The sequence below is a fragment of the Calonectris borealis genome, chromosome 3, assembly GCF_964195595.1.
Source record: "Calonectris borealis chromosome 3, bCalBor7.hap1.2, whole genome shotgun sequence".
Classification (NCBI taxonomy): Eukaryota; Metazoa; Chordata; class Aves; order Procellariiformes; family Procellariidae; genus Calonectris; species Calonectris borealis.
The window spans coordinates 102,187,271-102,211,151 of record NC_134314.1 but is presented as its reverse complement, the minus strand read 5'-3'; the positions used below and the strand labels follow the sequence as shown (position 1 = coordinate 102,211,151).

Here is a 23,881-nt window from a genome sequence, read left to right as displayed (position 1 = left end):
AGTTCCCAGGACTTCTCATAATAGCATGCTCTTTTTCCCCTGGGCCATCCAAACCCCCTGTTTATCCTGAGGAGGAATAGAGTTCCATTCTTGTTTGCCTGATTTGCCTTATATTTGAAGGTTTCTGTTCCCATTCAACAGCTCAGTGTTCTCTTATACAGGAATAATAAGTAATGCCACTTGAAGAATTTTTTTTTATGACAGACTTAATCAAAGCAGCTTCTGCTCTGAAATGCACACTTACCTCATTCTGTAAAAGTTTACTTTTCTAAATGTTTCCGTAATATGTTGATAGAAAATAGTGACATGCAATATTTCATTCATTTTTCTTGACAGGAGCTAGAAATGTGTATCACCAGTTATTTATGAGCAGTCTACTTATGGATTTGAAATACAAGAAACTTTTCGCTATCCGCTTTGCAAGAGTAAGTATCTTTCTTACAAAGAGCCATTAAATGCTTAAACTGTCTAGTGAAGAGAGTTTAGTTAGCATACAGTCCTTCAAATGAACTGTTATCCCGAATTTTTTTCCTTTTTTTGGAAGTGAAAAGTTGAAATGAAATGCTGACCACCTTATTTCTGTCTTCAAAATATTAGTTATAATGGCATCTCCTCTCCTGGGAAGAAAATGGGCTTTCCAGACTCCCCAGAACTAAAGCAGTTCAGATGTTTTTGTCTTCATCGTCAACTATGCGAGCTATCACTTCTTAAGAGCTAATCGCTTCTCATTGTTGAGTTGTAAGCTGTTGCAGCACTACTCAGAAATAGTGCTGAAATTCAGTTATGCTGATTAGTATTTCTGCAGTAACTAGTATTTGAAATGCTTGAAATCAGCACTGCAAAATTCTGCTCACTCTGCTGAAGACAAATAACTTTGAGTAGAAAAAAATACTAGCCTTTATTGTGAAAATGAGAGTGAGTAGATCTCACGTGTGAGCGGATTAAGTTGTCATGTTCTTTGTACAAACTAGCTATATAATAATCCGTAAGAGCTACTCTTCCCTTTATCATGGCGTTAAAGTTTCCCAGAGCAGACATTTAAATAAAAAAAATCAGGTCAGTGTGGATTAGAGGTGAATTTCCCCTTGTTGTTTAGAATTACCGGCAGTTGCAGAGAGATTATATGGAGGATGATCACGAACGGGCAGTATCGGTGGCTGCTCTGTCTGTCCAACTCTTCACTGTACCTACTCTGGTGAGTAGTGCCTGTCTTTCTTTTAAAAACTGATAGTCGGCACTCCTTGCCTTTTTTTGCCTCCTTCTTAATAGAACTATGAGCGATTGCAGAGTGATTTTATGAAAGATGACCACGACAGAGAGTTCTCAATTGCTGACCTCTCGATACAGATATTCACAGTGCCTTCTCTTGTAAGTACTAAAAGATCAAAAAAGGAAATCTTTATTTGTTAAAAGCAACTTGAGGTTCTTGAATCAAGCCTGCAGATTTCTTTTAACATTACTGTGGAAATGCATGGCACTGCTGCTGCACAGCAGTCAGACTGTTTACGTATATTGCTATGGGTTTAGAAGGTAAAGCATTCAACATTGCAAAGTTTGAGTCTGACTTCCCAGAGTGGGCTGGGTATTTTTGGTTTTTGTTTTTACATTTTTCTTTTACTTTTTTCCGAAAGGTACTTAAATGTTTATTTAGAGACACATAACATTTGTATACCTCATCATACTGAGCCACAGTTACTGCATATCACAGTTTCAGAGCATGCCATTCTGGTGCAGTTTTATAAATGATCCACTTTATGTTAATTTTCCAGTCAACACAAGTACAAGGAAGAATTGTGTCATGATAGTCCCTGCTTTTGGTACTTCTAGACTCAGATGATGCCTTCTTTCAGGTTTCCAGTTAATTTTTGTTACAGTGCTTCAGGCACTGTTACTTCTCCCAGCTCACTAACTCTGCTGGTCTTTCACCAGCTTATGCTTGTTTGGAAAATGACTTTTTTTGCTCCAGTCTCCAAATAAGTCTGTCTTTGCTTGCATTATGAACTCGACAAATCAAACTTCGGAGTTGTACTGGAAATAAAAGTCTGATTTTCATAGCCAGAATTGTTTAAAAAATGAATGCTTCTGAATCCTTCCAAATTTAATCAACTTAATTGAGCTCTGAAATTCAATAGTAGCGTGGCAGTTACGATACTGAACGAAGTTGTTTTTCAGTTTCTTAGGGCTGGGTGTTATTCATGGAAATTCAACATGACCTCAGGATTTTGTTTCCATGGTTCAGGGCAATATTGTGTTACCTCTTTTAATTTTGATGCTGTCAATAAGAATGTTGCCAATATTCAGATTTACAATTAGACTTACCCAACTACTATTATTCCAATGGTTATGGTATTATTTTTTCCTTTGGCAGATGGGGTGGTGGAATATCTGTATTAATACATATTTTTTTAAAAGGAATTTCAAACTTTTCCTTAGAGGAGAATAATTGCAGTGTCCTTTTACATGTTTTCTATTTCAAAAGCCTGCAAAAAAAGTAAAAAACAAATTGTTTTTAACTGTTCTGTAGAAGTATAGAATGACTTGAAAGTAATTATGATAAGCTCCTACCATATGAAATAAGAATTATTTTTTATATATTTAGAGCCATTTGAATTCATTCTTAACTGAATGAATAAGTTGAAGAATGTAAAACCATCCCACCACGCCCTAGTAATATTTTCAAACTGATCTTAGTAATTAAGAGTTTGAGCTTTCAAGTAACTGAGGTTGTTTGATTTGAAGGAGGATGGGTTGTTGTGTTGATGGTGATTTTTTGGGGGAAAATGTTAACCATTAGATTTTTTTTTTTCCCCCCTCCCTGCAGTAGCATTTTAGAAACTGTACTTTGGAGTATTATTAGCAACTGTAGAACCCAGAAGCTCTAGTCAACAACCACAGTGTCATTGAGGTAGATCAGAGAAGCCAATCTTCTTGAATCTACCAGCTACATAAAAAAATTCTCATGGGATGCGAGAACTGCGAGACTCATCCCATTTACCTTGGAGAACCAAGAGAATGGGGGAGTTCTGGAAGAGCTCACATGTAGGAGATAGCAGTAACTTCTTAGTGCCCCCTACTCTGTTGTGGGGTTGAGTTAAGTTAGGTTGGGTGTGGAAGATGATCTTCATTGGACTTTGCGGTGCCTGTTGATTTGTTTCCTACAACACATGGATATATGCAGTAGCCCTTGAGGGGAACCATAAGTCATTTCACATCATTTCCATGTGGAAATTGCACTATACATTTCCTTAGCAGTTCAGAAGACACACTGTTCACCACAGTGCTTGGCAGTTTGTAGACAGAAAGCAGAAGAGCTGTTACTCCCCTAAAGGGCTCATACTTAAATTATATGAGAGGAGACAACACATACTTAAAGGGAGGTACAAGTTAATTATAAGACACATAATAACATATGTCTTGTATTATAATTATATAGGTTAGCAGGAGCCTAACCATAGTCAAACTTCTGTACAGAAGGGATCTGAAGAAAGAGATCTGGATTATGATAATTTCTGGCTAGATTACTTTTTTTCTTCTGTGAATGTTTGGAAGATTGGCTTTCAATATGTTCTTCTGTTTTAATTATTGATGTAACTATTTTGGATAAAAATTTATGTATTTTATAAACTTCATGGTGCAGAGTGAAAATCTTGTTAGCTGTGTCTGTTAATTACAGCAAATTTCAATGTACTTTGGCATAGGCTCGAATGCTAATAACGGAAGAAAATCTCATGACCACTATCATCAAAACTTTTATGGACCACTTAAGGCATCGTGACATTCAAGGCAGGTTTCAGTTTGAACGTTACACTGCTCTGCAGGCTTTCAAATTCAGGCGTGTTCAGAGCCTTATTTTGGATCTCAAGTAAGTATATTAACTATGTGCTGACTTGATCAATTGAGGAGGAAAAAAAATATAAAATTAACACTTGTATCTTTCTAATGTATCCAGGTATGTGTTGATAAGTAAGCCAACTGAGTGGTCAGATGACTTGAGGCACAAGTTCCTGGAGGGTTTTGATGCCTTTTTAGAATTACTCAAATGTATGCAGGTATGTAAATCTGTGAATTACAAAATTTGCACTGTGTTAAAGCAGGAAGTTAGCTGTTATGGTATAAAAATGGAGGAAATTTAATGTATGCTCCTTTTTATAACTTCAGTGCAGTATAACTTTTGGAGTCATCATGTTTTCCTGAAACATAACATCTCACCTAACTTTTTTTTTTATTTAGTTTGTTGTAGAGGGCAGTAAAAAGGAAGAGCGGTTCAAAAAGAAAAATGTAGTTTGGGGCATATTTTGCAGCTATACAGGCAGATCAGACACAATTAATTGTGTGAGCAAAATTTGGTCCATCTTAACCAACTTTCCCTCATAACAAGAGCTCCAGTTACTGCTTAAGTGTCAGCAGAGCTGCTGCTTGTATCGAGGAATATATAGTTCCTGACATACGAATAGACATCTTCACTGTGTTTTTTTTCCCCCAGCCTTTTCATGTGCTGTATTACCTTAAGAGGAGTATTTTAAAAGCAGTGCAGCTTTTACAAGGGCAAATTGACTGTAAGATCAGTAAGGTATACGTCAGAATCACTCCCACTTTTCAGTACTTCAGTAGCATACCTTTCTCAGTACTTAGCTTTCGTTAGTCTGTTTATGATAGTCTCTTGAATATATTTTAGTCCTCAGATCATGCTGTTTTTTTTTCTTCTTATGCCAAGAGCTGATTAAGTACTATAGTACCCAGTCTTTAGTTAGTACTTAACTGCATTTAGTAGCATGTCCCTAGAAAATACATTCAAAACCCAAAATGTGTATGTAAGATAATGTTATGAATGCAAACGTTCTTGTACTGCTCATAATACTGAAATCTCTGCAGGTGTTAATAATATAAATAGAGCTCGTGTCCAAAAACTTTCTTGTGCCAGTGTTCTTCTCTTCCAATTCCTGTTTTATTTTCTTGTTATTATTTCAATGTGTATAATTCCTTTTCAGATGGTCCCAAGCCTCTTTTTTCCTGTTGTAGCAACAATATATTTATAAGGACAGGTAGCCACTGTCTCACACTTACGCTAATGTTGTCGATGTATTTCAGTGGTATATTGTTGAAATGCATAATTCTTTTTGTTCTAGGGTATGGATCCAATAACTCGTCAAGTAGGACAACACATAGAAATGGAACCAGAATGGGAGGCAGCATTTACATTGCAGATGAAATTAACACTTGTTATTTCAATGATGCAGGACTGGTGTGCTTTAGATGTAAGTTCCTTCGGAATTGTTTTTCCATGTGAATATGTGAAGGGGGAAAAAACCCAAAGAAACGTGTAACAATTGAGCAAGACAAAACTGCACCATAAGCCAAGATCATCTTCTCTGAGCAAGTACAAATCTTTTCTGTATTTAAACACATCTTTTATGGCTTGAACTGACCAGGTCATAAGAATGTGGTTAAGCCTTTTAAAAAAATATTGCAGAGGGAGTTCTGTCATGCATCTGAAAGTTGTGATCATCACAGAGGAAGTAGGGGAGTAGGCCCTGGATCTACCAAATGCTGCCTGATTATAAATCGAGTTTCTACTCCATAAGTGTGTCAAATTTCAGGAGTACAGAACTTCAGCATGGTAAAATATGGCTGTGGAACAAGTGATTCTAGAATATTTCAACATTCAAGCTGGCTTTAATCTCTCACTGTTAGTTAACATGCACGTTTTACTAGCCTAGCATGATCATTGCTCAGAAAGTTCCCATAACGTAAGTTACCAAAAAAACCCACCAAAACCCAAAACAACTAGTGGGTGTTTTTCTAATCAGACATACTTGTATGAGTTTCACAATCTGTGTCCCCCTTAATTTGGCTTCTTTTGTTGGATTCCTTATCTTAATTCTGCAGGATTGATAATACAGGTAAAAAACCCAAACCTGTCAGACCTTCTTACATTGGCTGTATTATTTTGTAGAACTCTGTTTTTTTCATAATCTCTGTAAACTGCGATCTTTCTTTTAGGAAAAAGTGTTAATTGAAGCTTACAAGAAATGCCTGACTGTGTTGATGCAGTGTCATAGTGGTTTTACTGATGGAGAACAGCCTATTGTTCTCAGTATGTGTGGACATTCAGTTGAGACCATCAGATACTGTGTTTCTCAGGAAAAAGTTAGCATTCATCTCCCGGTTTCTCGTTTACTCGCAGGTATGAACTAGTTTAAAAATATCTCAAGAAATGAAAAATGTTGTGTAAATGTGATTTGTATTTGTGTGTACATAAGGAACCACACAACAGTTCTTTAAAGCCTGAATAGGATGCATTTTGGCTATTTTCTAGCTGTATGATAGCCGCTAGGCAAAATGTTCCCAAGCATTGGAGAAGTTGTTATTGTTTCAGGCCTGGGGGAGATTATCTCATGCCTCTGGATTTGTCATTGGGTGTGTTGTAGGCAGTTACTGCTGCTTTTTCACTTGAGTGATGCAAAAGAAATGCAACAAAATATGGACTGTAGTTGACTGTTTTGAAATATGTTTAGCTGTCAGATTGAATAGACTAATCAACATTCTGTTAGAGAACAGATTTATCAAACAGATGTGTTACCAGAAAATTGAGCTATGTCTTTCTCTTTATATTGTGCCTATCTTGTTCAACAGTTGTGTTGAAAAAAGGTTGATGAATTTCAGTTTACAGAATCGGAAAGTCATATGCTAAAAATAAATTCATGAGTAATGAAGCAAAAAAGGTAATTCTCAGGTAAAATACTATGCAGCTCAGCGACAAATAACTTTTGAGTGTTTGAATCTTTAAGCAAAACCCTTGTAGCTTTAAAACAAAGCAAACCAGAAAACCCTTACATATTTTGTAGGGGCATCATTATAGTTCCTGAGGTATTTTATAAATCTCTAAGGACTGATAGAAAGAATGAGGTATCTGTTGTTGATAATTTGTCCTGATAGACGAAGGACTCCTGGCTGTCACTGAAGGGACATGAGAGAGGCAAAAGAAAGGCAAAAATCTCACTTGTGCTGCAAGTTTTGTATAGATACAATGGGAAAACCTTAATTCTCCTAAAATGTATACTTTATAATATGTCTCTTCAGGAAATAGCTGTGTAGCTCCAGGGTGATAAATCTGCAGACTTACATGTGGCTGTGTCCTGAAAATGGTCTGGTAGTAAATTAGATGACCCTTTTTGTCCTATTTGAATTATATAAAATATTGTGTGTAATATTATGTATGTATTTGTTTCATGTATTTATGTAGGCTTGCATGTTTTGCTGAGTAAAACTGAAGTGGCATATAAGTTTCCAGAGCTGCTACCCCTGGTATGTAATTAAATGTAGCGTATTCATTAAATATAATTAATGCTGAATGTGAGTTTGGTCATGTAAGTGTAGGATATTATTAAATAAAACAAAGGACCTTTTTGCTATGAATTCTGTTCAGAGAAATTACCTTTAGTAGATAAAACTACCTCTTAAAAGATTAGTATCTAGATAGTCACCACTGGAGCATAAGCAATCAGTATTGCTCTTAAATAACTTAAAACTCAGGTTTAAGGTTTGTATTTTGTTCTTCATTCATTACCTTCTTTTTGTAATAGAAACTGTTTTTAGGAACTCTTGGCAGAATCTGATTCCTTCTCCTTGGCCTAGGTTCACAAGTTCTTCCCCAGCTGTTTCTTGCTTCATGCATATTCTTATTGATATGCTGTTTCTTAAAGGGGAAGTTGAAAAGAACAAGATAAAGTAAAAGAGGAGAAACGTAACTGGGAGAAAAATCTCAGTGTCTTTTCAAAGGAGAAGTACTTAACCTTGGAATGAAAGAAAGCAAGTGACAATGTTATTAAATTGATGGTGTTGATGTTTTAAAATACGAAACCTACTGTCTCTAAGAATAAACTAAAGCCCTTGTGGAGTACTTCTGTGGAGCAAAGACAAAATGTAAAGTTGGTTAGATTGTGAATAGGCTCATCAAACTTTTGTAATGTGTGTATTGGATTTGCTTCTCTTCTGTATCGCCAAAATGTTTTAATGATGACAAATATCATCCTCCTTCATTTCAGTCCAATTTTCTTTTATTTGATATATATCTCAAAATATTGCATTTTCTTAATGCAGAGTGAACTTAGCCCGCCTATGTTGATAGAACATCCTCTACGATGCCTAGTCCTATGTGCCCAAGTGCATGCAGGGATGTGGAGAAGAAATGGGTTCTCTCTTGTTAATCAGGTAAGTACATAGTAACTGTAGAATCACTGTTTTCTGGTAACTCCCCTAAGATAATTTCGGATCTCAAAACCTCCCCTTTCTGTATTGATTTCAAATTTCACTTATGTAAATCTTATGGAAGGCAATGGAGGTAGGCATTTATATCAGCACTCGCATCATTTGAATATTTGTGCTTTTAAACTGGTCTTTGATTTCTTAGTCAGAAGTTGCTTTTTTGTTTCAGGACTGCTGCAGTGTTCAGTGAACTTAGTGCTCTGTGCGTAAAGAAGTTTTAGTATAATGCAGTTAATGACTCCTAGCCTTTTTACTGTATACTGTCCAACAGCAGCATGAAGTGCAGAATTAGATCTGTGCATCTTTGGTAATGCATTCATCACCTTCACATAAAGTGTCTCAAATATAAAAATATGCACCATTAAGATACTATTACTGTTTATGTTTATAAAGTAATTGAAATCCGAAGACCACACAGAAGCATTAGAACCAGTGTAGAACTGAGTTTCTTGGCTTTTATCTCTCGTACTTCTTTAATACTTCTGGAGCCTAGCTCCATCCATCTCTAAACTTATGTTCTCTTCATTTGTACAAATTAGGTCTTAGGTGTTTCAAGCATAATGACTATAAAATGGGTGCTGTAGTGTCAGTGCCACCCACCAGGGTGATCGTCTAAAGTGATTTTCTCAGCAAGACATAGATTACAACAGAAATAGGATTTAATTCTGTGAGTTGTTGACTTATTTGCAAGAAAGTTCTTTCCCTCCCACAAGCCCCCATCTTCACTAGATAATTGCAATGCACGTGTACTAGGAGGCTGAATTAAGCTGCTCAAACATATTATATTCTGACACTTCTTGCCTCTTAACCTAAAGGAACTTTATAAGGTGATGTGCTTTATTGTCATTATTAAAGCAAAAAGAGCTCTAGTTATGTACAATTATAGCAGTGCCCATATTACTGTAGACACACATCAAATCTGAAATATCAGCATAGCTTTTGATGGAGAAATGTCTCTGTGTTAATTTCCCCTGGTTGTCAGCATCTTGAAATTAAGAGCCTGGTTTAGTTTAGGTAATATGGCTCCCACAGTCTGGAAGTCCTTTCTCTTTCCTTTGGCTATGGAGGGCGCATGTTCAGCCAGCTCCTTTTGAATGTTTTCCCAGAAGATAGGAACGGGCACCTATATGTGTACTATTAGTATGGGGAAGACAGGGAAGGCATGCCTAGCTCTCTTCCGTGTAATTCTGGTGAGAAATGGTATGTCTCTAGAGGAAGGTTTAGCATGCTGAAGATTGTTCCCAGTCCCAGGTAGAAACTTGGCAGCCCTCTTATTCTTCCTTGATTGTGGTAGAATCAACCTTTCCCACATTTCAGTGCCATGCGGTGATTGTGGTGTTGCTGCTGCTTGGTGCAGTACGAGTTCACTCCCAGGATGGTTTGGGTTATCGTTCTATCACAATATTGACATTTTGCTGAAACTGGTAATTGCTGAAAGATTATATCTCAAATAATTAAAGAGCTATTCATTGAGCAAAGAAAGATCATTTCTCTAACTGCAAGGGCTTTCTCTCCAGTGAATTTCAAACAGTTAATTGCTAAACAAGTAGATATATTAAAATGTAGCCCAAAGAGGGCTACAAGATTTTCCTTCTAAGTGTATGCAATCTAGACATTAGATCAATACAACCCAGCCAACAACCATGCTTATTTTGCGCTATATAAAAACACTCTTTGCATACAAATATATTTGTATAACTTTTTTAAATCACGGATTCATTTTTTGTTTACTAATACTGTATAACAAAGTTTATTTTTCCAGAATGAAAATAAGTTTAGCCTAAATCTGATATTTATTAATTATTGGGATTTGTTTTTTTATTTCAGATTTATTACTATCATAATGTGAAGTGCAGGAGGGAGATGTTTGACAAGGACATAGTGATGCTTCAGGTAATCACATGTACCAGTTTGCATTTTTATCAAGCATTTTCAGGATATGTGTGCATTTATTTTTAGCTCCATCAGAACCTTTTAATGACAAGGAAAAAAGTCAATTTTTGTGGAAGGACTTCTATTTTTTATGATATCTATGTCTTTATGGAATAATTTGTAAAGGAAATACTGTTGTAATCCTTGTATTTTATAATATACTGTGTATAATATACTGTGGAAAGTGTAGAATTTTCTGTGTAGCGCGTATGTAATGCTACATCTTCAAGAATGTAATATTTTAACTAATGGGGTTGTGCTGTACTGGCAGTTGTGTGAGTCTGCAGATGTTCAGTAATGTACTCAATGTATGTGTTCCATATTCTCCCTCCCTTCAAAGTTGGCATCTAAAATGCTGGATAGCAAGTGGAACCCCATATAGTAGTTTGTGATTTTTTTTTTTTTTTTTTTTTTTTTTTACTTAAGAAGAGATTTTACAAATCTGGCAGTCTACTTAGCTCTGACACAGAGAGGTCTGATGCATTACTTCTACATTGAGAGTGACGAAAGCTAAAATTTGCAGCTCGATGTGCGTAGTTCACCTATAGAGCAAAGTCATTCCTCAGGAAGTCCCTTAAATCTTACCTAGAGTTAGCAGTACCCAATGTGATGCATATGTCCTGAGTTCTGCTTTCAGACATATTTCCCTGAGGCTTGATCTGCCTCTAATTTTTAATGATCTTCTGCAGCTGCCCATTTGGGTAGATATCCTTCAGTTTTGCTGGAAATTATTCTGTCTTAAAGATGGTCCCATTAGCAATAGTAAACTAACAACAAATATTTATAATTGGTGAACTTAGATACATTGTTTAATAAACAGAAAAAACTTTGGTCAGTAGTTTTCAGAAATGGAAGTAATGTTTGTGGCTACTTTGAAACATTAGTATTATTCTTTCCAGGAAGGTTGGGAAGCCTTGCTGAAGTCTTCAGCCTTTGTTTTGAGGATTGGAATTTGGTTTTAAAATCTTTATGTGCTATATACTACTAAGTAGTATTATGCCTTCTAAAAGTTGAGCCAGCAGGAACAGGATTGTAGAGACAAAACCAACCAACCAAAAGTCTTTCATTGAATTTTATTTAGACTATTTGAGATAGAAGGAATAACCCAGAATATTTTACACTTAAAAGGGCATCGGAAATTATTGATAAAGCGTAGGATCCTGCTTGTCAAACGTGCTGTCACTTGTGTTATTGGAGCCCTAAGAGAGTAAACTTAAGTAATAAAATCTTCATGCCCAGGATAGAGAGAGGAATTAATTTCATAAAGAATATATTGTGAACATTGTATATAAATATACAAACATGCTATAATAATCTATTTTCTGTTTATAATAATTTTTTTCTTTAATAGACAGGTGTGTCTATGATGGATCCAAATCACTTCTTGATGATAATGCTGAGTCGCTTTGAACTTTATCAGATATTTAGTACTCCAGACTACGGCAAAAGATTTAGCACAGAAAATACTAACAAGGTATTTTATGTACTACTGCAATAGAAAACCTGCAATTTTGTTTTCTAAAGTGTATCAGATGCTGTTGTACCGAGATTGCAATTTGTTCATAAAAAAGCAAAACGTATTCTATTTTAATTTAGTTTGACCAGTTTGAAATATGCATAAATAGATTTACCTGTCAAACTGGTAAATTTCAGAAACTGGTGCATAATTTTTGCATTGTTTAAGAAGTTTAAGGCAGTTGTGCATTTCAGCATGGCTTAATTTCGGAGTGCTAAGGGTGAAAACAGGCAATGTTTTGAAGCACCGAAAAAATATTTTCAGCATATGGAATAATTCTTTTATGCTTAATTGAAAAATGTAAATTCTTTTTTTGTTTGTTTATTTTAATTCAGGATGTTGTTCAACAAAATAACACTCTTATAGAAGAGATGCTATACCTCATTATAATGATTGTTGGTAAGTTCAGAATACATTTGATTAATTTTAAAATTTAGTCTCTTTAATGGTCTGGAATGAGCATTCTTCATTGTCATCTCAAGTTCAGTTCTATTTTGAACTTCCTGTAGTTCTGACTTCTTTCCTAGGAGAAAAACCTTGAAACTAGCTTAGATTAACATAACGAATTTTTGAACACTGGTGGGTGAACACAAGATTTCACAGAAGAGACTTATTTTCCAGTCTTTTGCTTTACGTTGCAAAAGGAGAGAAAGAAATGTTTAAAATCCTAAAGACAAAATGTTATATTTTATTTTTCAGGTGAAAGATTCAGTCCTGGAATAGGACAGGTAAATGCAACAGATGAAATCAAACGAGAGATCATCCATCAGTTGAGCATCAGGCCAATGGCTCACAGTGAATTGGTAAAGGCATTACCTGAAGATGTAAGTAACTTGGGAGAAAAAAGAAAAAAAGGCAACTTCAATTTTATAAGGCTGATAGCTGAGAATTTTTCTTACGCAAGTTTATGCCACTTCCTATGGAATGGGAGCAGCGTGATTATGGTAAGAGTGAGGTTAGCATGAGTACAGATTAATAGTTGTCATGGAGAAGGTAGGAAAGAGCTATAGAAGAAGAAACGACATACGAGAGAGGCAGGAGCCTGAGAGTTTCTTCAGCTCTTTTTTCTTTTTAGTGCTGTTTCTTATCAGGCCATCTGGTCAGCAGTCTCTGCAGTCTGCTTGTAAACCCTGAATAGATGTATCTAAGTGGGTTGTTGGAGCTATCCAGAAATATAAGCTGTTATATTTTAAAGCCTAACAATAATTGAAAAGACATGGAGTCAGACACAGTATAATGACTTGTGTAACATAAATGCTTCATTTGCGTGGACAGAAGCATTTATCTGAGTTCTGGTATGAGTGGTTTTGTAGGATAGCAAAGCTTAATTTTTTTTTTTTAATATTTTTGAAATAATCTTTAAAACATGATTTCTGAAGGCAGCTAAAATTCAAAAGTTAATCTTTCACTATATTGGTAGTACTTTTAATGATAAATTCTGAAATACTTTTTGTTGTTCTAAATATTTTAAACTTAATTTGAAAAGTCAAATTTTAGGGTAGCATTACGATTTTTTAAAAAATATTTTAGTGTGGATGAAAGAGCAAACTAGGATTTAAGCTAGAGTTCTAAATTGCATTATCAGTCTTAAATACATTTTCCCTGGCCTGTTAACTGCTGTGAATATGTATTGCAGGAATGGGATGGGAATGTTAAAAGGTAATTTGTGTATGAAGTAGCATTACGTATTTGAGCTGATTTCTCCTGCTGCATTTTGTGGTCGTTTTACCATTTTTCAGTGACTTGTCTTTTTAGCTTTCCTATACTTATTTCATTTTAAAAGCCTAGAAACCAGAAGTATTGACTGTATATTCCTAAGATAGGCTGAGTAAGCTAACTTGAAGTTTTCTTCTGTTACTATTACATCCAAGTTTATTATGGCAAGGAAGAACAATAAAAATTAAGCACTTAAAATGGCATTATTTTTTAAAAATACTTTTTGCAGAGGTGGTATTCCTGAATGTATTTTCATTTTACGTGCTTTAGTGTTCTCCTGAGAGCCAGTACTTTGTACTACATTTGTTTTGCATGCTTATCTAGTGTTGTATTATATTTGAATGTGTTTAATCCAAGAACTACAGTAACACACTGTCTTGCCTTTTCACTCAATGTAGGAGAACAAAGAGACAGGAATGGAAAGTGTGATTGAAGAAGTGGCCTGTTTCAAGTATGTTTCCCTTTAGTCTAATATTACAGCTGTAAAAATGGAATATCTAAATTAGTGAAAATGAGAGAATAGAAGAAAGGGGGCTGGGTCATGGTGTTTTCCCATGGCTTTACTCTTGTGCATCGTTCTTAATACTCTTACTTATTTGATTTCTAGAATGCCTATTGAGCAGTGTTTTTTAGCTATTCTAGTTAACTATTTATGCTCAGATGTTAATAACCAATGAACATAAGTTTTTATATATCTCTTTCTTTTTTCTTTTTTTTTTTTTGTAGGAAACCTGGATTAACAGGCAGAGGGCTCTATGAACTAAAACCAGAATGTGCCAGGAACTTCAATCTGTATTTCTATCACTTTTCAAGGGCAGAGCAATCAAAGGTAACTAGTAATTTAACTTCCTGTTTTTTATTTTGTGTCTTTTTTGGTTTGATTATTTCCAAAGCTTTATTCTGTGAAGAATTATTATCAGCTGGTTAAAAGTTAACTTTTAAAAGTTAACTTATTTGAGGATGTTGACAAAATTTGCCCAAAATTTTGCAGTGATTTCTGTGCCACTGGATCCTGTGACCTATACAGAACTGCTGAAATCAGTGGGGCTTCAGGAGCTTGTTTCTGGGTTCTCTTAGGTCTTATTTTACTGAAAGTATTTAAACAATCTGTATTTTCACTTAACCTTTGGGGAAGTTACCATTTTAGTTCAGACTTGTTTTATGATTTTATGCTAGAAAAAGAATCCAGGCTGTCTCAAGATGAAAGATTAATTTTGAAGATTCAGGCCCTACTTTACAAGTAGAATGTAAGACAAACTGAAAAGACATGGAAGCTTTCTCGTTTTATTTAAGGCTGGGGAAAAAGGGGAAAAAACAGTAACAATGTAATAAAGCATGAATGCTTTTTTATTGGTTTTATATTTGTACAGGTTTTGAGTAATATTGGCATCATTCTTCTATTTCAGGCAGAGGAAGCACAAAGAAAGCTGAAAAGACAGAACAGAGAAGATACAGGTATTTCTCTTTGAGAGAAGATGGGAGAAGAGGGAAGCACCTATCAAACTGTGTATTGCCCTGACATTTAGACTAACATCCCGTTCTTGGGCTAGCCCAAAATTGGTGAAAAGGTAGCCACTTCCCTTATGTCTTCCTGATTATAGACAGGAATCTGATCCATCATGGAACCAGCCTTCTGACCAGCTTAATCCTTTGGCTTTTCTGTTACATGCAAGCCATGTTGAATGGTACAACCTGTTAGGTGTAAGACTGTGTATCAGGCAACTGTATACTGTCTTGGGTTAAGCTGAAAGTCAAACACTTTATATGGGTGTTGCAAATTTTAGAGATGCCGAAATGTCAAACACACAAATTTCCCTTTCAGCACTTCCACCACCAGCTCTTCCTCCTTTCTGCCCACTTTTTGCAAGTCTGGTTAATATTCTGCAATCTGATGTCATGCTGTGCATTATGGGAACTATACTGCAGTGGGCAGTAGAACACAATGGCTATGCCTGGTCAGAATCCATGCTGCAAAGGGTATGTTTCCTTATTTAAAATTATACTTATACTAAAGGAAGGAATATATATTTTAGCATTTTAACATGGGTTTATAGACTGGGCTTGTTTACTTGGTATCTAATATATCCAGAATACTTTGAATGAGAAATAAATGATGTTTTCTTATAAGACTAGGGAAACCCCTCTGCCTCTGATGCAATTTATTTTTAAAAGTGAATGGAAGACAGAAGTAAATTTCTAATGGGATGCACACAAGAGGGAAGAATTCTGTTTGAATCAGTTGAAATAGTTAGTGTTTATTGTGGTAGAGAACCAGTTTATCTGAGTTGTTGCATATTTGGTAAAGCACATTGACTTTTACTTGACGTTCCTTTCCTTATTTTCAGTTTAGGGTAAATCACTTTAGAAAAAGTACAGAAAAGAATTTTCTAACTTGAAAATGTATCAGCTTTGGGAAACTCAACTGAACTGTTTGTTCTTCATTATTTATAATGATCTTTAGAAACCTGGAGGGTCACTGTAGATTTTGTTGTTCATGGTGGTCATTTTGTGGGGTGTGCAGAGATAAGTGGTAAACTGCCATCAAAGGGCTATTCATACTGGTCAGGGTTGTTGGTTTAGTGTCCAAACCCAAACTTTTCAAAAATATTGACGGATTTTTAAATAACATTTTGAAATAAAACCCCAGCTCTGAAACTAAGTATTGATTTTTTGACATTCAATCTTATTGAGTGTATATTACCTTTTATAGCTAAGCTTAAATTAACATAAGCAATTCTGTATAATACGAAAAAAGTTGAAAATGGAACAATATATCAGTATTGTAAATCACAACAAAAATTGAAGAATGTAGTTACATTTAGGTAATGTGAGAATGCTGGGCTTTGGAATAACTGTGTAGAATAAGAGATTTTTTTTTTTTTTTTGAAACTGAACGTAAACATGCTCAGCCAAATGAGTACCTCTGTGGTGTTCTCCAAAATGTGTGATTCATTAGGGACCTATGACTTGCTCACAAACAGTGCTTTGTGTTCACTGATGCCATGCAGTTGGACTGCATCTTTCCCAAGTTAACCACTCGTCTTGGAAGCACCATGCAAAGGTTGATATGAGGCACCTGGAAGAGGTGGCCTATATTTGATGAGACCTTGTTAGATGTGATAGACTGAGGAAAAATTGACTGTTACTTATTAAAACAAAAAAAAATTCAAGACTCAAATCAGTTTTTACCACTTTATCTATAAATACCTCAGTTATCTTAGACTGTTTCATTCCAGTTCTGCTACAGATTTTCCAGTGACTATTCTTTCCTTACATGGGTTTCAGTGTTGATTCCAGGCATTCAGTAACGCTTTTTGTCTATAGCATCCTGGCAATTTCTATGGGGTGGCAAAAGTGATTGATTCAGCATGACAGAGTTCACCACCAAGATTTAAGTATTTCAACTTTAAAATGCCATTCAGGCTATTTTAGTGCCAAACAGGGTAATTTCAATTTTTAAGTTCAAGGAAATTACAGTTTTTCACTGACCTAAAAGTTAGTATTATTTTAAAATGTGTTTCTATAGTGTTAAAATAAATTTCATTTAATAATTTTAACTGTCTGTCAGTTAAGTTTTGTACATAAAAAGGATTTAAAGTGTGCATCATGCTTCTGTCCAGAGGTTTGTGATAGTAACATGCAATTGCTGGGGAAAAAGCTAAGCAGCACTGCCTTCTCACTCACTAGACAGGACAGCAAACAGAAAGATAGAAGTGGTATAATGTGTTTTTTATCTGGCAAAGTTTCAAGAATTTGTAAACAAACGCTGTTACTCCTGTCTAACGTAGCTTTGGAATTATGTCTATAGAAATAACTTCAAATATACTCTTAATATATAATTTTATTATATGACTTCCTTGTCTCTTAATGAATTACCCAAACTATATAAAGAGATCGTATGAATTATTTTACCTAGGTTTTGCATTTGCTTGGAATGGCACTACAAGAAGAAAAACAACATCTGGAGAATCTCAGTGAGGAGAATGTTGTAACGTTTACCTTCACTCAGAAAATATCAAGTATGCGTTTCTTTTCAAATGTACAGAAAATTCTAAATAACTGAAAATGCCAGTATCTCATGTTTTGTTCTTCTGAAACTATTTATCAGAAGAGTGTATTTGTTTATCCATCAAAATTTTACCACGTTGACTATACGTATGTGCTTTACATATGTGTAGATTCTATGGTAGTAGCAATACTAAAGGCCTTTTCTAGAGGAGAAATCCAGGTAAATCAGATTCTTAATATCTTTAAGTGGCATCTCAACATGCTGTACGTGATCAGATGCTACAATTGCAAAAACTGTAGTTGCTCTATTAAATGGTCTTTTAACCTTGATTTTCCTTTGCATCTTCTGACTAGTGCCTCTAGTTTTGCTAAGACATGAAAGTTGCTAAGATTCTTCCATTTAAAATAGGTGGGAAATAAAATATTGGAAGTTCTACGTGGCAGCTCCCAAGATGATAACAGCCAGGGAGTGCATATAGTGCATTTGTCTTGTAAGAAAATACGGTCAGTGAGCAAGACTTTTAAGACTATTTCCTCTAACTTTTCAGGATGTAGAGGGTATTCATGAAAATGTTTGCGGAGGGGGGAATAAAAGTTGCATATTGTGCCTATTTGTTGAAGAAATTCTTCAGCTGCTGAACATATACAAGTGTTGTTTTTTGGTTTTTGTTGTTTTTAATGTTAGTGAATGATTAGTTTGTCAGGTAACAGTATAATCAATTGTCATCGTAATTTTTTCTCAGGACCAGGAGAGGCACCCAATAATTCCCCTAGTATACTAGCTATGCTAGAAACACTGCAAAACGCACCTCATCTGGAAGTGCACAAGGACATGATCAGATGGATATTGAAGGTAAATCTATTTTATATAACTGCTGAAAATCATGCAAAGAAGATTTTTGAAATTTTCCTAATTATAATTGTGATGATTTCCTTATTTCCTATGTTGATTTCTTGTACCTACTTTTTTCTTCTTCTGGAATCCAACACTGTGTATTATCTGGCCAGCATTCTAGTATACACAGTTATATTCACATGTCACAAACAAATTGTTTTTTTTCTTACAGACTTTCAATACTATTAAGAAACTAAGAGAAAGCTCTTCTACAAGTCCTGTGGCCGAGACAGAAGGAAATATTATGGAGGAGGTAAAAGCAAGCTGTAACAGTTAGCTGATCTGGAACAGGTCTGGGTTGTGACTAGCAGAGGCCTATATTTCTAATTGCAGCTCTAAATCAAAGATGGGAAACATCATTGAATTCTGAAATTCTGTCTCACAGCTTATAGATCAAACCCATTTGTTTGAATGACCTATTGGGAGAGTCCCTGGACTATTTTTCTTTGCTTTATATATTGTAGTCTCCAAATCTTTTGCAAGTTTGCTCCTTAGAACTGTTTGTAGTACTGATCACATCATTTAATGATTCTGCTCTTCCCATAATTTCAGGCTCCTTGGAAAGCTGTGAAAGGAAATGGTATCTATGTATTTTTACCATGCAGGTCATTCCAGATAAGGTCTGCTGATTCATTTAGCTTGACATGACGTTCTAGATACTACACAAAGACCTTGGAGCACTGTAGTGCATTTAGGAGTACAGCTAGTATGGAGGAAGAGCCGCACTAGAGACGAGACCTGTCACTTACCTTTTTATCTTATGAAGGCTCAAAGGGAAGAGAAATACAAAATACAGTTAAAGGTTGAGGGGGAGAGGTACCCTTCTGGATCTGCAGTTCTACCTGGCATTGAACATGAGCTAAAGAAGAGAGGGCACAAAATAACTTTTTGGTAGACTTTTCTTTTGTCTTTTTATGAGATTTTCATTATTCAGAGGTTAGTACATGTTACACATAACAGTAGCTATGTGTAAGTACCCTGGTAAGTAAAGTTCATAGTTGTCTTTAATATTAATGAATGTCGGAGTCACTGTAACAACTGCATGCTTTCTTTTGAGACAGTAGTGTCACTTTCTTACGTTAACTGTATAACTGTGAATGACTTCATTGTAATCAGTGGCAAAACTCCCATATTTTTAGTGAGATAGAAATGTGTGTTCACTGCAAAGCATTATCTGAAATTATCTAAATAAATTGTCTGTTGGAACAAGATTTTTAAAATGACTGAGCAAACAATACAATTTCAGAGTTCACGTGATAAAGACAAAGCTGAAAGGAAGCGAAAAGCTGAGATTGCCAGACTGCGCAGGGAAAAGATCATGGCCCAGATGTCTGAGATGCAACGGCACTTCATTAATGAAAACAAAGAACTATTTCAGCAAACTTTGGAGGAGCTAGATACTTCAACCTCCGGAGTACATGAAAATAGGTAAAGGAATATAATTTAATTTTTTTTCCTTTAACTTTTGCATCAGATCGTCCTATTGTTAACTGCTTAAAAAAAACGCCTTTTTTAGTCTTGATGGAGAACTGTTCATAAGTTTTTGAGACCAAAAAAGCAGCAATAAATGGAATGCTTTCCTCCCCCTTTCTGTCAAGATGGTGGGATAAATATTGATTCCTCCCTCGTCCCATCCTCACAGTGCTCAACACAAACAGGCAAATATTTTTTTGTATAAAATCATCTAGTAAATTGTTAATAATACTGAAGATACTGTGCTCTTAAACATAGTAAATCGGAAATAGCTGATTATATGCCTGTTGAGGATCTGGAAGTAAATCTGCTTGTAGCTGGAAATACGAATTGAAGCATGCTAATGATTTTGTGGGAAAGTGGAGAGTGTTTTCAGAATTTATGTCAAGCACTTAAGGGATGGTGATGATGGAGGGTCGCAGATACAGTTTCTGTGTTAAACTGGAGTGGGTAATATTATTGGGAGAGTATGAATTTTTTCTGTAAAATATGTTCTATTTCTCGGGACATAGGAATTGTTGTATAAATGCCAAAACTATTTTTTGTCAGAGAGCATTTATCATAAAGCTAGAAAGCTCATTAATCACATTTAAATCATGGTGTGATTTGTAATGTTTTTCAAATAACTTGCTCACTAGTATTCTTTGAATATTCTAGCCCTGTAATTTCAGATGCAAAACTCACAGCCTTGGGACCAGAGCAAACTAGAGTAGCTGAACACAGACAGGTTGTTATGTGTATATTGTGTCAGGAGGAACAAGAAGTTAAAGTGGACAGCAGGGCTATGGTCTTGGCAGCGTTTATTCAGCGATCAACTGTGTTGTCTAAAAATAGAAACAAAATTATTCCAGACCCTGGTAAGTAAAGTTCATAGTTGTCTTTAATATTAATGAATGTCGGAGTCACTGTAACAACTGCATGCTTTCTTTTGAGACAGTAGTGTCACTTTCTTACGTTAACTGTATAACTGTGAATGACTTCATTGTAATCAGTGGCAAAACTCCCATATTTTTAGTGAGGTAGAAATGTGTGTTCACTGCAAAGCGTTATTTAAATGTTCTGCCAGCCATTTATGACAAATTATTTGCAACTATTAAAAAACTTTTTAAAATCAGAAGTGTTTGTTCTTAAACTACACCCGTAACATTATAGAGAGAGGAGGTACTGATATAGTGCTGTAGAAGCACAAGATGCACATTTCCTTCCTCTCAGTTACATGACCTGAAATGCCTCTTAGCGATAATAAAAAATGCTTGGATTTAGGTAACTTTGTGAAACAGATCACAATGGTCGCTGGCATTGTTACAAAGGTTTATCTGGATTCTGTATATGTAAACACATAGAAAATTTCTTCACTGAATCATTTTGCACTCTCACTCTGAATGTCAATGTCCTTAGACTCTTTATTTAGTGGTACTGAACCACCAAAACTGCATGTAGATCTTGTGGACTTTTACCAGGGCCCAGCACCTCCGAAAGCTTAGTTTGAAGTCTAAGTATAGTACATACGCTCAAAACAAAATGACATGATACTTGTAAATGATCTAAACAGTTCAAGTTGTTGTGGATTAGTAATATGTTTTGTGCTTCATTAAATGAGTTATACTTTTGTAATAAAGTTTAATAATAACGCAAATGTGGTAACATTCATCTGCAGTTAAGTTTTTTGATAAATGTTTATTTCAAAGTTGTTTTGTTTTATTTTATATACAGAAAAGTATGACCCATTGTTCATGCACCCAGATCTATCATGTGGAACACACACGGGTAGCTGTGGACATATTATGCATGCTCATTGTTGGCAAAGGTAAAAAGCTATATTTAAGTTTTTAGTCCAAATAGCATGTCATGCCATCAGTTTGCCTAATGGCACTAATTTTAATGGCAAAATTACTACCATGTAGTAAACTTAAAAAGGAATGTCATGAAGCAAAACAGCTTTCTGTTGGGGGGCAGGGAGGGGAACTAGAAATCATTATAATAAATACTGTAAACATGTTCAAAATAATTTTCATTTACTATCTGTTATCTTGATGAAGAAGAATCCAAAGCCACACATGGCGGCTTTCATTCCCTTTGGTTGTTTATCCCTTTACATAATCCCCTGTGGTGCACATATATCTGAACACTCAAGCTCAGATTTTTTTTTGGTTTTTTTGCAGTTCAGTAATAGACATATTCGGGCTGCTTCTTGTGCTCTCTACTGAAGTTTTAAATGACAGTACATTCCTTGCACTCTTAATTCCTCCATCATGTTTAACTTGAAATAGAAACATCTGCGACCTAGTTCAAGTTCATCTTCAACATAAACTCAATTTTATCATTTGTTCTTAGGTTTTTTTATAAAACCTTCTTCAGTTATTTTTATTCTTTGATTTTTGGAGAGGGACAAACGTGCTTAGTGCCATGTGATAAATGCAAACCATTCAAGCCTTTGACTTCAATTAGGCCCTTGCTTTGGTCCTTGGCATGGCTCCTGAAGTGCCTGATTTCAAATTCTGCCTTGTGTGTGAAGACTGTTAGGAGCTCCCAGATATTCTGTGGCCATAACCACACGGTGATCCTAGTGCGGGTTTCATTTGTGGTCCTTGATATCACTGCCCACTGAAGATGTGTTCTTCACCTTCTTGTGTAGCTCGTGTACAGTCCTGTGTGGTTTCCATTAACTCCTGTAAAAGTCCTTAGATGCCTGTATTTGGACCATTTTTGCGTCATTGCCGGGCATGCTCTATACCATCCCAGAGGCTTCTGGAATAGCAGTTACGTTTAGCAAAACAGTGAATTCAGTTCCTTATCATATAGGATTTGGAGATCAGCCACCAGTTTTTCCAGTGGCTGCTCTGTTGTGGCCTGTAATGGAATATGCACATGGATAATGCTCATGGCACCTCCCTTAAAATTTTAAGTAAAATTGAAGAATTTTATTTTTTTTAATTCTTCAACATTCTCTACGTCTCTTCCTCCCCCTTTTTTTCCTAAATGGAAATTACTGAAGTTCAGACTTAAATGTGATTTTGACAGTCCGACGAACATCAGCATTTTGGGGGATTTTGGCTGCAAAAAAATGAGGATAGCCTGCAGTTAGTAATACTTTATCAGTCGGGGGTAGAGCTTTTTTCTTCAGATAATTCTCTTACATGTGTCTGGGAAAAGGCAAAAGAGTATCTTCATGAGAATTCATAAATCTATATGTTAAAGTAATGTTAAAATAATTTGTCATTAATATCTTACTCTGTTCTAAAGGTATTTTGATGCTGTCCAAGCGAAAGAGCAACGAAGACAACAAAGATTACGAGTACACACAAGTTACGATGTAGAAAATGGTGAATTCCTTTGCCCACTTTGCGAATGTTTAAGCAACACCGTTATTCCTCTGCTTCCTCCACCAAGAGTTTTGTTTAACAGGTCTGTTTGCTTTATAAATGTCCCCAATAAACGTAAAAAACAAAATCCCAAACAAGCCACGCCCCAAAAACTGCTTTCAAAATGTTTATTATCTTTTGTTTTGATAATCTCAAATGGATTGCCCGCCTGCTTATTTTGGTTTATGGACCTTCCTTGGTTTTTGTATAGTATGGAATTTAGAGTATGAAAGGGCAGTGAAGCGTAAGACCTGCAGGAAAAGAACTGAAGATAGAGAAATCTGTGGGCAACAGCGAAAGAGCCTGTTGAGAAACAGAAAAACATGGAATGCCTATGAAATATTAATTCTGTGTATAGTTTGTTCTTAACTAATGTGTGTATTCTGTTTATATATATTTTTGGACAGGTTAGACTTTTCAGGCCAACCGAACCTAGCTCAGTGGATCAAAACAATATCCCAGCAAATAAAAGCACTGTATTTACTTCGAGATGAAGACTGTGCAAGTAAGTCTAAAGAAACATGTATATTTTTATGTGAAAATCATAGAATCATTTAGTTTGGAAAAGACCCTTAAGATCATCGAGTCCAACTGTTAACCTAACATTACCTAAAGTCCACCACTAAACCGTGGACTAAGTGCCTAAGTGCCACGTCTATGCATCTTTTAAATACCTCCAGGGATGGTGACTCAACCACTTCCCTGGGCAGCCTG

At 35.5% G+C, this 23,881-nt stretch overlaps 1 protein-coding gene across 5 annotated transcripts in view; it reads left to right on the top strand.

The window, feature by feature from the left end:
* UBR2 (ubiquitin protein ligase E3 component n-recognin 2) overlaps positions 1-23,881 on the top strand; it is a 58,991-nt gene that overhangs the window by 21,380 nt on the left and 13,730 nt on the right. For 3 of the 5 annotated variants that reach the window (XR_012673144.1, XM_075146945.1, XM_075146947.1), the window contains exons 10-33: positions 337-425; positions 1,270-1,368; positions 3,699-3,862; positions 3,950-4,049; positions 5,127-5,255; positions 6,001-6,184; positions 7,244-7,305; positions 8,101-8,211; positions 10,093-10,158; positions 11,549-11,671; positions 12,049-12,112; positions 12,413-12,537; positions 13,828-13,880; positions 14,156-14,258; positions 14,836-14,884; positions 15,252-15,406; positions 17,346-17,448; positions 18,181-18,290; positions 18,505-18,585; positions 19,579-19,760; positions 20,463-20,662; positions 21,519-21,612; positions 23,049-23,210; positions 23,575-23,672. Coding sequence is in view for 4 of the 5 variants with exons in the window: in XM_075146945.1 (XP_075003046.1) it covers positions 337-425; positions 1,270-1,368; positions 3,699-3,862; positions 3,950-4,049; positions 5,127-5,255; positions 6,001-6,184; positions 7,244-7,305; positions 8,101-8,211; positions 10,093-10,158; positions 11,549-11,671; positions 12,049-12,112; positions 12,413-12,537; positions 13,828-13,880; positions 14,156-14,258; positions 14,836-14,884; positions 15,252-15,406; positions 17,346-17,448; positions 18,181-18,290; positions 18,505-18,585; positions 19,579-19,760; positions 20,463-20,662; positions 21,519-21,612; positions 23,049-23,210; positions 23,575-23,672 (2,706 nt within the window). In the remaining variant the exon portion in view is untranslated. Of the gene's footprint in view, positions 1-336; positions 426-1,096; positions 1,196-1,269; positions 1,369-3,698; positions 3,863-3,949; positions 4,050-5,126; positions 5,256-6,000; positions 6,185-7,243; positions 7,306-8,100; positions 8,212-10,092; positions 10,159-11,548; positions 11,672-12,048; positions 12,113-12,412; positions 12,538-13,827; positions 13,881-14,155; positions 14,259-14,835; positions 14,885-15,251; positions 15,407-17,345; positions 17,449-18,180; positions 18,291-18,504; positions 18,586-18,937; positions 19,036-19,578; positions 19,761-20,462; positions 20,663-21,518; positions 21,613-23,048; positions 23,211-23,574; positions 23,673-23,881 lie in introns of those variants that run through there. The other 2 variants (XM_075146946.1, XM_075146948.1) reach the window with 2 other exon arrangements.